At 42.9% G+C, this 15,758-nt stretch overlaps 2 protein-coding genes across 2 annotated transcripts; both read left to right on the top strand.

Moving 5' to 3' along the window:
* Positions 1–333: 333 nt before the first annotated feature.
* On the top strand, positions 334–2,624 carry LOC311115143 (uncharacterized protein; the record flags this gene model as incomplete). The annotated part of the gene is made up of 4 exons (XM_084190349.1): positions 334–425; positions 936–1,680; positions 1,925–2,244; positions 2,546–2,624. The coding sequence occupies exons 2-4, from the start codon at positions 1,177–1,179 to the stop codon at positions 2,622–2,624; spliced, it is 903 nt and encodes a 300-aa protein (XP_084046475.1). The 5' UTR covers positions 334–425; positions 936–1,176.
* Positions 2,625–11,677: 9,053 nt separating this feature from the next.
* On the top strand, positions 11,678–15,328 carry LOC311115144 (uncharacterized protein). The gene is made up of 2 exons (XM_084190350.1): positions 11,678–12,573; positions 13,207–15,328. Exons 1-2 carry the CDS (start codon positions 12,076–12,078, stop codon positions 15,196–15,198), a joined length of 2,490 nt encoding a protein of 829 aa, XP_084046476.1. The 5' UTR covers positions 11,678–12,075; the 3' UTR covers positions 15,199–15,328.
* The last annotated feature ends 430 nt before the right edge of the window (positions 15,329–15,758 follow it).

The following is a 15,758-nucleotide window of genomic DNA, read 5'->3' as shown; positions in this document are numbered from 1 at the left end:
TCTGTATGGGGGAGTTTTGTTAAGAGCCACAATGCTCGGTCTGAACATTAACAAGCATCGCTTGCGGTTAGGTTTTGGAAGCAGGAGGACCTTATCTTTCATATCTGCAAGAATATATATCTTCTTCTTTTTTTAAACGAAAGGTTAAATTGATACACGCCATTACATTTTGTTGTTGCAAAGATATTTTCAGATTTTGGTTGTGGTTTACCCAAATGTGTAAATTATAACCCTTTCCCTCTAACCTCTCACCCTTTCGCGACTGCTCTCCTCTCAGGTCCTTTCTCAGCCTCCGTATTTTCTGCTGGCCCCGCCCCTTTGTTGCTTCTTCTCGAAAGCGAACAGGCCGCTCTTTGAAAAGCTAAATAGGTAGCTAGCTAGAAGACTACTGAATACTTCGAAAGGGAAATATAAAACTTAAGCTGGTGAGTAAAGCATTAGATATCTACCAATGGTCATAAAGGGTCGTCCAAACGCCGTTATTAGTAGTTCGGTTTGCATGACGACTAGCTAGCTACCTGCTCTTCAGACCAGCTGCTGTTTAGCTTGGTAGCTAGCTAATAGCTCCTTCTAACTCATTTGAAGCTGTGCTCAAACTCAGTCGATATACGAATACAAAGATTGTTTTCTGACTGGTAAAAACATGCAGATTGATTTGAGCTGTATAGAATCAACGAGTTACTATTGTACTTTCTGTTTGTGTTAGCTATGTTAGTTCGCTTGTTAGCTAGCGGAATTATGCTTCCAGGTTGGATCCTTCAAAATAAAAGCCCTCATAGGAATATTGAAATTAATGTATTAATGGTCACTGATATTGTTATATTTAGTAAAAAATAAAATATTGAAATGATAGAAAATTTAAATCTGACTATACATGTACATCTTGGATGGTACAAACTGTTTTTGTATTACACCAAGTCCTCCTATCTACACAGGTGACCTCACAAGGATTTCCCCTGCTCTGGTGGGAGGAACAAGATCCAGTGTTATGAGAACTCAGACCCTGGAATAATTTGTCTTGGCCGGAGACTGACAAAGCAGCACATCCTAAAGCTCCCAGTGTGAAGGGAGATCTAGGAGTCCTTTGAATCCATATGAAAGGAAAGACACCTCGCCCTGTTTTTGACCAAGACACATTCTAACTCATCAAAATCTTTAAGAATCTGCTGGGACAAAATGGATCGAGAGAAGGGAAAGTTGATGGATGAAATCGAAAAGGGTTTATGGAATTTGACCGAGAACAATTTACGTTACCTGTGTGAACGTCATGGACAAGATGGCAAAGGTGCATCCGAAGTTAAAGGAATGGATCACCGCTCATTGCGGCGTAAAATCCTGGAGCAAATGTGGGACAATACGGATTCAATGAAATCGGAGGAGCAGGGAATATCTTGGTTAGTTCAACTAAAAGAGGACATCAAAAGGATACAGGAGGATGCTAGCAGTGCTGATGATGATGCCGGAGACTGTGATGAAGAATGGAACGGAGAGGGAGAGGTTCAGTTACCTAGCAACGGTTTGGAGGTGGAGCCCATGAGTTCCAGCCAATCTGATGATGATGATGATGATGACGCTGTAGACTGTGATGAAGAACGGGACGAGGAGGTCAGGGATTGGATGGCTAGCGATGGGCTGGAGGTGGAGTTATCTCCAGAGAGGCACATACCAGAGCAGAGAGGGGTGAGTATTTGATTTCCCAGTCTTACATTTTGTTTCTCAAGTCTTTCCTTGATTCCTCGACCTCCTTTTATAAAAGGATCTGATGTTCCTCCTCTTGGCCTTTCTCCTTCAATGGTTTTTGAGAAATAGTTTGAGTAATCGAGGATGAGAGGAATTGAGGAAAGACTTGAGATTTAAATTCCTTGAAAGGCAGGAGATGGTTTCCCACCCTGTTTCATTCGGTCACTATTTTGACCATTTCCAGGACAAGCCTCCCCGGCCCACCTCCAACCTCTCGATGTCCCCGGGTCGTGCCTCCCGCGGTAGCGCCCTACTGCGCTGTCTGAAGAAGAGAGTGTCTGTGCAGCTGGACGACAGCAAGACAACTCGCACAGGAGAGAAATCTCACAGCCTGTCTAAAGCTAAACGATGCAAGAAAACTCTCCCAGGAGACAGGCCTAGCTCCCATATCTGTGATCACTGTGGGAAGAATTTAGGAAGTCAAAAAAGCCTGAAAAGTCACATGCGCATTCATACCGAAGAGAAACCTCACGAGTGCTCTGAGTGTGGGGAGACGTTCCGTCTGTTAAGAAGCCTAAAAAAACATCAGAAACTTCACACTGGTGAGGTTAGAGTGACGAAGAAAGTCAAAGTCCCGCATCCGTGTCCTCACTGCGGGACGATGCTAGCTTCAAAGAAAGAATTAAAGGATCATCTGCGAATCCGCCACACTGAAAAAACTCAGCTCTGCTCTGAATGTGGCAAGAGATTCTCTAGCACCTATGCCTTGAGGAAACACCAGAGACTACACACTGGGGAACAGCTCCACCTCTGCCCTGACTGTGGGAAGACCTTCTATACTCAGGCACACCTGATATCTCACCAGAGGGTCCATGCTGAACACAGGGATAGGCCGCATGTGTGCCCCGTCTGTGGGAGGGGCTTTACAGCAGCTTCATCCTTGAAGTCACATCAGAGTATTCACACCGGAGAGAAACCTTACCTCTGCTCTGAATGCGGGAAGAGTTTCAGAACATTAGGACACTTCACGACACACCAGAAACAGCATGTAGAAGCAAAGCCATCTTTCCCTTGCCCTGTTTGCAAGCAGTGCCTCTCAACAAAGCGCAACCTGGTATTTCACCAGAGAATGCACACTGGAGAGAAGCCTTACCACTGCTCTCAGTGTGACCGGCGCTTTGTTAATGAGCAGAAATTGAAAAGTCATCAGCGAGTACACACTGGAGAGAAGCCCTACCTTTGCTCCCAGTGTGGGAAAAGTTTTGCTCTTTCACAAAATCTTAAAAAGCATCTTAGGGTGCATTCAGGTGAGAGGCGTTACAGATGTACCTATTGTGTAAAAAGTTTCATTTCTTCATCTGGTCTGAAATCACACCTGCAAACCCACACTGGAGTGAAACCCTGCCACTGCCCTGATTGTGGGAAAGGTTTCTCAGAGAAGAGAGCTCTAAAGAATCACATGCTCACACACGGGAGAGAAACCGCTCCAACGTTCCAATGTCTGTGAGAATGTATTCTTAGGTAACTCAGCACTCTGAAGAAACACCAGGAGATACACATTGGGTTGAAGAGGATAAATAGCTGCCATTTGACTGACTAAGGCGCTCTGGATAAGAGTGTCTGCTAAATTAATAAAACATTTAAAAATTGAAAATAGATCTTCTACACCGCTGCCTTCCCGAATACCATGTGATAGTTCATTTCTGTCTTATTTTCTCTGAAATGTTTTTGTAAGGCTAACTAAGAAACTACCGTAACTAGTTATTTTGTCTCTGGGTGTTAGAACTCATTGTATACATTTGGTTCTGTTTATAAATTGTCTGCTTGCTTTGGGCTGTTCTATCTAGCCTGAATCCAGAACCTTTTTTGTGCTAACATATATATATATATATATATATATATATATATATATATATATATATATATCACATACATACAGTGAGGGAAAAAAGTATTTAATCCCCTGCTGATTTTGTACGTTTGCCCACTGACAAAGACATGATCAGTCTATAATTTTAATGGTAGGTTTATTTGAACAGTGAGAGACAGAATAACAACAAAAAAATCCAGAAAAACGCATGTCAAAAATGTTGACGGTGTATGTATATGTGTATGTATAAATATATATAAAAAACTCAGCAAAAAAGAAACGTCCTCTCAATGTCAACTGCGTTTATTTTCAGCAAACTTAACATGTGTAAATATTTGTATGAACATAACAAGATTCAACAACTGAGACATAAACTGAACAAGTTCCACAGACCCCATGTGACTAACAGAAATTGAATAATGTGTCCCTGAACAAAGGGGGGTTCAAAATCAAAATTAACCGTCAGTATCTGGTGTGGCCATCAGCTGCATTAAGTACTGCAGTGCATCTCCTCCTCATGTACTGCACCAGATTTTCCAGTTCTTGCTGTGAGATGTTACCCCACTGGCCATGGCAGAACAGTGACATTCCTGTCTTGCAGGAAATCACGCACAGAACGAGCAGTATGGCTGGTGGCATTGTCATGCTGGAGGGTCATGTCAGGATGAGCCTGCAGGAAGGGTAACGCACAGCGTTGAGATTGCCTGCAATGACAACAAGCTCAGTCCGATGATGCTGTGACACACCGCCCCAGACCATGACGGACCCTCCACCTCCAAATCGATCCCGCTCCAGAGTACAGGCCTCGGTGTAATGGTCATTCCTTCGATGATAAACGCGAAACCGACCATCACCCCTGGTGAGACAAAACCGCGACACGTCAGTGAAGAGCACTTTTTGCCAGTCCTGTCTGGTCCAGCGACGGTGGGTTTGTGCCCATAGGCGACGTTGTTGCCAGTGATGTTTGCCTTACAACAGGCCTACAAGCCCTCAGTCCAGCCTCTTTCAGCATATTGCGGACAGTCTGAGCACTGATGGAGGGATTGTGCGTTCCTGGTGTAACTCGGGCAGTTGTTGTTGCCATCCTGTACCTGTCCCGCAGGTGTGATGTTCGGATGTACCGATCCTGTGCAGGTGTTGTTACACGTGGTCTGCCACTGCGAGGACGATCAGCTGTCAGTCCTGTCTCCCTGTAGCTTAGGCGTCTCACAGTACGGACATTGCAATTTATTGCCCTGGCCACATCTGCAGTCCTCATGCCTCCTTGCAGCATGCCTAAGGCACGTTCACGCAGATGAGCAGGGACCCTGTGCATCTTTCTTTTGGTGTTTTTCAGAGTCAGTATAAAGGCCTCTTTAGTGTCCTAAGTTTTCATAACTGTGACCTTAATTGCCTACCGTCTGTAAGCTGTCAGTGTCTTAACGACTGTTCCACAGGTGCATGTTCATTAATTGTTTATGGTTCATTGAACAAACATGGGAAACAGTGTTTAACCCCTTTAAAATGAAGATCTGTGAAGTTATTTGGATTTTTACAAATTCTTTGAAAGACAGGGTCCTGAAAAAGGGACGTTTCTTTTTTTGCTGAGTTTATATGACTCCCGTAAGAAACTACCGTAACTAGTTATTTTGTCTCTGGGTGTTAGAACTCATTGTATAAATTGGGTTCTGTTTATGAATTGTCTGCTTGCTTTGGACTGTTTTATCTAGCCTGAATCCAGAACCTTTTTTGTGCTAATGTGTATATATATATATATATATACACAGTGGGGGAAAAAAGTATTTAGTCAGCCACCAATTGTGCAAGTTCTCCCACTTAAAAAGATGAGAGAGGCCTGTAATTTTCATCATAGGTACACGTCAACAATGACAGACAAAATGAGAAAAAAAAATCCAGAAAATCACATTGTAGGATTTTTAATGATTTTATTTGCAAATTATGGTGGAAAATAAGTATTTGGTCAATAACAAAAGTTTCTCAATACTTTGTTATATACCCTTTGTTGGCAATGACACAGGTCAAACGTTTTCTGTAAGTCTTCACAAGGTTTTCGCACACTGTTGCTGGTATTTTGGCCCATTCCTCCATGCAGATCTCCTCTAGAGCAGTGATGTTTTGGGGCTGCCGCTGGGCAACACGGACTTTCAACTCCCTCCAAAGATTTTCTATGGGGTTGAGATCTGGAGACTGGCTAGGCCACTCCAGGACCTTGAAATGCTTCTTACGAAGCCACTCCTTCGTTGCCCGGGCGGTGTGTTTGGGATCATTGTCATGCTGAAAGACCCAGCCACGTTTCATCTTCAATGCCCTTGCTGATGGAAGGAGGTTTTCACTCAAAATCTCACGATACATGGCCCCATTCATTCTTTCCTTTACATGGATCAGTCGTCCTGGTCCCTTTGCAGAAAAACAGCCCCAAAGCATGATGTTTCCACCCACATGCTTCACAGTAGGTATGGTGTTCTTTGGATGCAACTCAGCATTCTTTGTCCTCCAAACACGACGAGTTGAGTTTTTACCAAAAAGTTATATTTTGGTTTCATCTACCATATGACATTCTCCCAATCCTCTTCTGGATCATCCAAATGCACTCTAGCAAACTTCAGACGGGCCTGGACATGTACTGGCTTAAGCAGGGGGACACGTCTTGCACTGCAGGATTTGAGTCCCTGGCGGCATAGTGTGTTACTGATGGTAGGCTTTGTTACTTTGGTCCCAGCTCTCTGCAGGTCATTCACTAGATCCCCCCGTGTGGTTCTGGGATTTTTGCTCACCGTTCTTGTGATCATTTTGACCCCACGGGGTGAGATCTTGCGTGGAGCCCCAGATCAAGGGAGATTATCAGTGGTCTTGTATGTCTTCCATTTGCTAATAATTGCTCCCACAGTTGATTTCTTCAAACCAAGCTGCTTACCTATTGCAGATTCAGTCTTCCCAGCCTGGTGCAGGTCTACAATTTTGTTTCTGGTGTCCTTTGACAGCTCTTTGGTCTTGGCCATAGTGGAGTTTGGAGTGTGACTGTTTGAGGTTGTGGACAGGTGTCTTTTATACTGATAACAAGTTCAAACAGGTGCCATTAATACAGGTAACGAGTGGAGGACAGAGGAGCCTCTTAAAGAAGAAGTTACAGGTCTGTGAGAGCCAGAAATCTTGCTTGTTTGTAGGTGACCAAATACTTATTTTCCACCATAATTTGCAAATAAATTCATAAAAAATCCTACAATGTGATTTTCTGGAGAGAAAAAAAATCTCAATTTGTTTGTCATAGTTGACGTGTACCTATGATGAAAATTACAGGCCTCTCATCTTTTTAAGTGGGAGAACTTGCACAATTGGTGGCTGACTAAATACTTTTTTCCCCCAATGTGTATATATATATATATATACATACATACATACATACACACAAAAAAGTGCTATAGATGACTCCCGTTTTGGCATGTATTTATTGTATGGTGCAGTACCAGTATGGCCACTAGAGGACACCACTTGCCTGTTTTAATGTTGTGACGTTGCTTCACTTGTCTTCTACTATGGTGGCCTCGCGCTATGGCAGTTTAGAAGAAGTCTGCCAAGACAACTGTACAAGGCTGAACGAAGCAACTAGATAAATACCTTATTCCCAAGGTAACGATTCCGCCTGCACTGATCTGTCTCGTATCTCGCAAAGAGTAATGGGATAGATCAAAAGGCTGTTATAACGTTCTAAAATAATACTTAAGTGAAGTACATTTCTTCGTCAAAACAGGCTGGATGAATTTAAGCTAAATCAATGAATCCATTATTGATTTAGACGTTTTTTTTTTGCTGAGGATATCTTAGTTGCTTACTTTAACATCTAGCTAAGGTGTTTTGTGTTTGTACAAGTAGTATTTCTAACTTAAATTTGTAATTAGTTTTGTAGCTCTAAAAGTCACTTTGTGCACGGCACAGACGAACGAAGGGGTCAGGGTTCAGGTCTGGAAGCTTTCCACTTTACCCAGAGGGCAGTTTCAGTACTGCAGTTTAACTGACATCTGGCCCACAAAGACAATTCCTGTAGATGGTCCCATAGAGAAATCAGATTTAAAATTCCTAATAAGATACTTTAGCCATCACCTTTGTGCACAAAATATCAATTGAGGCCATTTTTTTTTCTCCATCACTCACAGCCGAAGACATTAAAATTGTATATTCAAGGTGTCTGCCATGTTTTTGGATGACGTGATGACGTCATCACTGCTCGCGGTGCTCCCTGTGCGCATTGAGTGCTAGTGTGCATGTGAGTTGGGCCCAGTAAAAAGGATGCAACCCGGAGATATATAGGGCGGCAGGTAGCCTAGCGGTTAAGAGCATTGGGCCATTAACTGAAAGGTCGCTGGTTCAAATCCCTGCGCCAACTATGTGAAGAATCTGCCCTTGAGCGAGGCACTTAACCCTAATTGCTCCTGTAAGTCGTTTTGGATAAGAGCGTCTGCTAAATTTGTAATGTATTTTTTTATATAGACCGTCCACGAATTGGCGTTTGCTAACGTGAGTAGGTTATGTTGAAAACAACAGTCTTCCATCTTGGACGCTGTCTCCAGTTAATTTATAGGCCGAGGCTACGAATACAGAGTTTTCACCCCCCCTCTTTGGAAACATCTTTCTCAAAACTAAGGATCCAAATCATGTTTTGCTCATGTGTTATTTTACACAAACATTCAAGTTTCTCTTTAATCTTTGCTTTTACTCCCCTTCTTCTGAACCCTCAACCAATTTAATGGACATGATGATGTAGCCTATGTCTCTGCCTCATATTTCTGAACAGCTGAAATATAAACTTGGTGGTGCGATTTGAAAGAATATTCCCAAAATATATGTGTGAAGGCTATCTGTCTGCTGTTAGCGTTTTGTGTGATGATGTCATCTTTATAGTTATGCTGCCATATAGCCAGAGTTGCTGAACACTAAATGCTTCCTCCATAAGCTAGCTAGCAACATTATGTTATCGCAATTAATGTGTTTATTATTATTAGTATTATTATCTATGAATGAAATGGCAGTTTTTAGAAGAAGTCTGCCAAGAAACTGTACAAGTCTGAAGAAGCAACTACCTACATAAATGTTTTTAATGTCTTTATTTGAAGGTCTTGGCTCCAATTCTTCTGAATAAGTGTAACACTATCTGCTTCTTGTAATGTGACAAACATTGTTTAATAACTCATTAATGAAATCTGAACAGACCCATGTTATGTTTTATTTACTCTTGTAGTTTACGTTGTTTTAGCAGATGCTCGTATCCACAGAAACATACAGTAGTAGTAGTAGTAGTGAGTGTATACATTTTCATACTGGTTCCTTTTGGGGAATCGAAACCCACAACCCCTGGCGTCGCAAGCGCCGTGCTCTACCAACTGAGCTACACGGGACTACCGGGAGTCGGCTTTTATTTCTACATGCACAATTCATAATGTAGATTTATAGTGTAGCCTGTAGTTTTTATCTTCCACTGTTCATAGTGTACATACTGTATGAGGATTGTGGACATTCTGCATGTATATATCTTGTCCGTTTATTCTGTTTATTGTCTATTTTTAGCCTGTATTCTGTTTGTGTCAACACCATTTCACAGAGTCAAATTCCTGGACATGCACATGTGTTTGACGAATAAAGGTGATTCTCTGTTCCATCTGTTGATTGGAGGGGGAAGTTATAGATGTTGACATGATGTCTCATACAGTCGTGAATCTAAAGTTTCATTTTGATATGTTTTTTTTTTTTCATGTTTAAAAATAAACATGTGTTTTTCAAATAATAAGTAATGTTTGTACCTGCTTGGCCCCAGTGGTGAGACTGGTTTGGATACAGAAATAGTTGAGCTCAGAATTTTTTTTGGTCTTGTATCTTTCTTTATCCAGGTTTTCCCAACCAAACTCAGTCCTCGGGACCCCGTGGGGTGCCACGTTTTGTTTTATGCTCTAGCACTACACAGCTGATTCAAATAATCAACTAATTATCAAGCTTTGACTATTTGAATCAGCTGTGTAGTGTTAGGGCTAAAACCAAAACGTGCACCCCTTGGGGTCCTGAGGACCGAGTTTGGAAACGCTGGCTTAATCCCGTGGAAGCTAAAGCGGTTTGAAGTGGATAGAAAATGGTGTGTATTCATTAGTTGCACACCATAGCAAACAGTTTTGCAACAGAAAATATTATGCAATGAAAATGAGTTTCTATTGGACAAATTCCTATTGAATAAACCCATGGACTCATTTATAGATATTTTCATAAGACTACTTTGAAGTTTGCATTCACCACCCCATTTGGTAAATTGTTCATAAACATAAAACTAGTGAAAATCACCAGTAAACTCACTGAACACTCCTCTTTCGCTCTATGCTGTGTCATTACATAGGCAAGTGGGTAATACATATACATGTATTCATTTGTACTGAGTAATTATTGTTGTTATTATTTACCTATGATGTAATATAATGTATCTATGTCCTCAATAAGGATAGTTGTATTACCGTTCTCGTCTCTCTCTGACCTCACCCTACTGCTCTCCTCTCGTGTCCTTTCTGCGAGCCCCGCCCCTTTGTTTCTTCTCGCCTGGAACGTGAACAGGCCGCTTGCGTTTGAAACGGTAGCTAGAAGACTACTGAATACTTCGGAAGGATTGTGTTACAATCGAGCCGGTGAGTAAAGCATTAGGTTTCTACTGACGGTCAGAAGGGGTCGTCCAAAAGATGCAATTAGTTAGTAGTTAGGTTCGCATAACCGCTAATTTAGCTGGCTAGCTGCTCTCCAGACTAGCTGCGTTTTAGCTTAGTAGCTAGCTAACTAATTGCTCCTGTAAACTATTTTAAAGCTGTAGACAAACTGAGTCGATATTCGAATAAAATGATTGTTTTCTGACTGGTAGCTACAGGGAGCTCGATTGTAGCTATATGAAATCAACGAGTTACTGTTGTATATTCTGTCTGTGTTAGCTAACGTTAGCTTGTTAGCTTCTTCTTCTAAAGGATTTGGTTGGCGGATCGCATCCAACTTTTAGGTACTGTGTGTGAGGCCATTCACGGCCTACCTACATTAAGTTCTTGATACGGTGATACAAAATTAGGGAAAAGGAAAATTGCCCTGCCAACTATTAGCCCTCTATAAAAATAAAAATAAAAACATTCCACTATTCTACTCCAGAACACTACCACTCAACACCCCCCTGCAACTGTTTTGCAGTAAATCCTCGCAATCCCAAGTACTTCTCAGAAACTGCCACCACAACCTCTCTTTTCTGTGACTTCTGATCCATTTCTGTGGTACAATTGACAACCATGGCTATGAATACTAAACAGCCCACCTTACTGAAGCACATTCTTTCCATCACTCTGTCTTGGTCTCTGCCTACTCACAGGAATCCTCTCAGTATCCCTCAGCCTGTAACCATCTTCCTCCACCACTCTCTTCACTGCCACAGCATACGACACCTTCCGTACTTCATAATACTGTATGTACCCGTTGATTCTTGAAGTATATAACTTATAAATGCCTCATGAGCTTAGTTCAACTAGGGCCCTGTGTTTTGGTTAATCATGTCACATGACCTGGACTTTAACCTTCAATGAAAGGTTTTTCTATCAAACTGGCCCCTTAAATGTCAGATGGCCCAGCACCATACTGAGACAACTGCTTTCATTTTTGGTGTAGTTCTCATGTCTGGAAAAGGCTTAAAATAAAGGTTCAAGTCCAGGTCATGTGACATGATCAACCAAAACACAGGGCCCTATGCGGAATATAAGCTTGTTTCACTCCAATGTTTGTAAAGTAAATGTAAACAAACACTGTATAGCCTCAAAACGTAGTTACAACTATTAATTTAGATTTCATGGATGGTCAGTCCTAGCTCTGTCTATAAATATGAGTGGTTAGATTTCTCCTGCCCCATCCCTCCGCTTTTTTACCGAAACAGGGTCGGGGATAACGCTTTGTTTATTGTTTTAACTGCTGATTGGTGTTTTTAAGTAAAAAAATAAAAGATTGACAATCAAATCTAGAAAATGCTTTGATTTGACAGACTCTGCAAAATAGAATGACACTATATACATGTAGATATAAGATGGTAAAAACAGTTATTTTTTTCTATTACACCACGTCCTCCTACTTCCACAGGTGACCTCACAAGGAGTTCCACTGCTCTGGTGACAGGTGACCTCACAAGGAGTTCCACTGCTCTGGTGACAGGTGACCTCACAAGGAGTTCCACTGCTCTGGTGACAGGTGACCTCACAAGGAGTTCCACTGCTCTGGTGACAGGTGACCTCACAAGGAGTTCCACTGCTCTGGTGACAGGTGACCTCACAAGGAGTTCCACTGCTCTGGTGACAGGTGACCTCACAAGGAGTTCCACTGCTCTGGTGACAGGAGGAAGATCTGGTGTTATGAGAACTCCAGATAGGAAAGAAACAGGACACATGAGAAAGACACCTCACTCTTTGTGACAGCTCCATTCAATAACCAGTTGTTATTGCCATTTTTACCAAGAAACATTCAGACTCTGCTGGGACAAAATGAATCGAGAGAAGGGAGTGTTGATGGATGAAATTGAGAAGAGTTTATGGAATTTAACTGAGGACAATCTATGTTACCTATGTGAACATCGTGGACATGATGCATCCGAAGTTAAAGGAATGGATCACCGCTCATTGCGGCGTAAAATCATGGAGGAAATGTGGGACAATACGGATTCAATGAAATCGGAGGAGCAGGGAATGTCTTGGTTAGTCCAACTGAAAGAGGACATCAGGAGGATACAGGAGGATGCTAGGGCAGCACCCTGGAGTCACCGCCAGGCTGATCATGCTGTGGACTGTGATGAAGGAGGGAGCAGAGAGGGAGGGGCTGGGTTATCTAGCAACGGGTTGGAGGCGGAGTCCACGAGTCCCAGACAATCCAACTACGATGACGCTGCAGACTGCGACGTGGAGGACACGGATTGGTTGCCTAGCAACAGACTGGAGGCGGAGTTATCTCCAGAAAAGCACACACCAGAGCAGAGAGTGAGAGGCGTGAGTATTTATTTTCCGTGTCAGAAAGTGAATATTTTTTTCCCAGTCTTAAAGTGTGTTTCTCAACAGTCTTTCTTTGATTCCTCAACTTCCTTCTATAGAAGGCATTGGAGGATAATATTTTACATTTTAGTCATTTAGCAGACGCTCTTATCCAGAGCGACTTACAGTTAGTGAGTGCATACATTTTCATACTGGCCCCCCGTGGGAATATCTGATGTTCCTCCTCATTGGAGGATAATATCTGATGTTCCTCCTCATGGGAGGATAATATCTGATGTTCCTCCTCATTGGAGGATAATATCTGATGTTCCTCCTCATTGGAGGATAATATCTGATGTTCCTCCTCATTGGAGGATAATATCTGATGTTCCTCCTCATTGGAGGATAATATCTGATGTTCCTCCTCATTGGAGGATAATATCTGATGTTCCTCCTCATTGGAGGATAATATCTGATGTTCCTCCTCATTGGAGGATAATATCTGATGTTCCTCCTCTTGACCTTTCTCCATTTTGAGAAGGAGGTTAAGTCATTGTGGATGAGAGGAATTTAAATACTTCAAAGTTCATTGACAGGTAGAAGAGCATGTCCCACCCTGATTCATTCCGTCTCTATTTCTGTGATTTACAGGACACGTCTCTCCCGAAGACCCCGTGTCGTGCCTCTCCTGGTAGCACCTTACTGCGAGGTCTGAAGAGGGTGTCTGTGCAGCTGATGGACTGCAGGAAAACACCAGGGCAGAAAACTTGCAAGAAAACCCACACCTGTGCTCAGTGTGGGAAGAGTTTTGCCACAAAAGACATTCTGGAGCGACATCTGCTAACTCACACTGGAGAGAAACCGTACATTTGCCCTCGTTGTGGGAAGAGTTTCAATGATCCAGGAAACTTAAAGAAACACATCTTTAGAACTCACTCAGGAGAACATTCTGAAGAGGAACCTGATGGGACCGTGAAGAAACCAGTCCTTAATCCATGTTCTCACTGTGGGAAGAAGTTGTCAACCAAAATAAGACTAAAGATTCACCTGAAGACCCACACTGTAGAGAAACCTCACGTCTGCCCCGACTGCGGGAAGAGCTTCGCTTTCCGTCCCTCCTTGACCAAACATAAACATTTTAGTCATTCAGAGCACGGAGTGAAACGTCATGAATGTGCATTCTGTGGGAAAGTTTTTAATCAACCAGGAGCCTTGAGGTCCCATCAAAGAACCCACACTGGAGAGAAACCCCACCTCTGCTCCGACTGTGGGAAGAGTTACTGTTTTCATTCGTCTCTGAGAAGACATCAGGTACTCCACGCAGGAGGCAGTGCGAAGCCCCATGTGTGCTCTGTCTGTGGGAAAGGCTTCAGAGATTCTGGATACTTAAAAAAACACCAATCTGTCCATTCGAGAGAGAAACCTCACCTCTGCTCCAACTGCGGAAAGACTTTCACGTCCTTACTTACCTTAACAAATCATTCCAAATCACATCGTCTAGATGGAGACCAATTCCAATGCCCTGAATGTAAGCGCCATTTCCCAACCAAGGAAAGGCTGACCAGCCACCAGAGAACGCATACTGGTGAAAAACCTTTCTGCTGCTCCCAATGCCACAAACGCTTCTCTCATTCAAATAGTTATCAAAGGCACCTTCGTATGCACTCCGGTGAGAAACCCTTTGTGTGTCCTCTCTGCGAGAAGAGATTTAACGACTCTTCGAACCTTAGAACACATGTTAGAAGACATAAAGGAGAGAAGATAGGCAAGACACAGGTCTCTGAGCCATGCCCTCACTGTGGGAAGAGGCTGGCTTCTAAGGCAGGGTTAGAGACTCACCTGCGGACCCACACTGGAGAGAAACCTCACCTCTGCGCCAACTGCGGCAAGAGCTTCGGCTTCCACTCAGCTTTGAGAAGACATCAGAAAACGCAGCACGGAGAGCAAGTAGAGAAGCCGCATGTCTGTTCTGTCTGTGGGAAAGGCTTCATGGAGTCTGGAGCGCTGAAGAAACATGTGGTGACCCACGAGGAGAAACAGCACCTTTGCTCCGATTGCGGGAAGAGTTTCAGATTGCTTCAGGCTTTGTTGAATCATCAGAAAACCAAGCATCAGAAAATAAACGAGCAAGTAAGAGAGAATAATCAGTACCTCTGCCTTACTTGCGGCCAGGAATTCAGTTCAAAGCATAGATTGGTAATCCACGAGAGAAAGCACACAGGAGAGAAACCTTACCAATGCGCCCAGTGCAGCAGGTGCTTCGCTGATAAGACTAACATGAGGCGTCACCAGACGGTGCACACAGGAGAGAAACCTTTCCTATGCGCCGTCTGCGACATGAAGTTCTCTCAAGTCGCCTCTTTAATACGGCACCACTTAATACACTCGGGTCAGAAACCGCACCACTGCACTTACTGCGACAAGAGTTTCTCTCAGTCGAACACGCTGAAAACACACATACTAACCCACACTGGAGAGAAACCGTACCAGTGCCCCGACTGCGGGAAGCGTTTCACCGAAAAGAAAGCCATAAAGAAACACCAGCGCGACACACATGGGTCAGGGGAACACAGCGCACACCGCTTTCTCATTGAGACTGAGTCAAGACCAGAGCCCTCAAGCAAAGCCGTAGCAATGCCCTGACTGTAGAAAATGTTTCTCAGAGAAAAGAGCTCTTGTGGAACACCAGAAGACACACCGGAGAGACGGCGCCCCTATTGTTTCATTTTGATCTGAAGGTTTGTAAATGTTTCAAAATAAACATGTGCTTTTTTAAAATCGTGTTCTTTCTCCGCTTGGCCCCAGTTGTGAGACTGGTTTGGATACAGAGTCATGAATTTGAGCTCAGAACATTTTCTGGTTTTGAATGTGATGTTTATTTTTGTATATTTAGCGGTATGGATTGATCTTCCGGAAGCTAAAGTGGTTTCAAGTGGATAGAAACATGGATTTATTTATAGATATTTCCATAAGACTATTGCATTCATCTGCCGGTTTTGGTAAATTGCGCAATCATAAACATAAACAAACGAGTGAAATCACCAGCAAACTCACTGACCACACCTCTTTCTCTCTGAGCTGTATCGTCATTACATGGGCAATTACCCAAAATGGGCAATGCAGATAATTTCATTCATTTGTACGTGTATTGACTCAACAATCATCCTATTGAGTAATGTTTATTTTTATTTAGCTATGATGCA

Source organism: Coregonus lavaretus (genome assembly GCF_964263955.1).
Source record: "Coregonus lavaretus genome assembly, contig: HAP1_SCAFFOLD_200, whole genome shotgun sequence".
Lineage (NCBI taxonomy): Eukaryota > Metazoa > Chordata > Actinopteri > Salmoniformes > Salmonidae > Coregonus > Coregonus lavaretus.
Note: the sequence above shows the minus strand (reverse complement) of the source record. Positions and strands in the feature narration are given on the sequence as shown.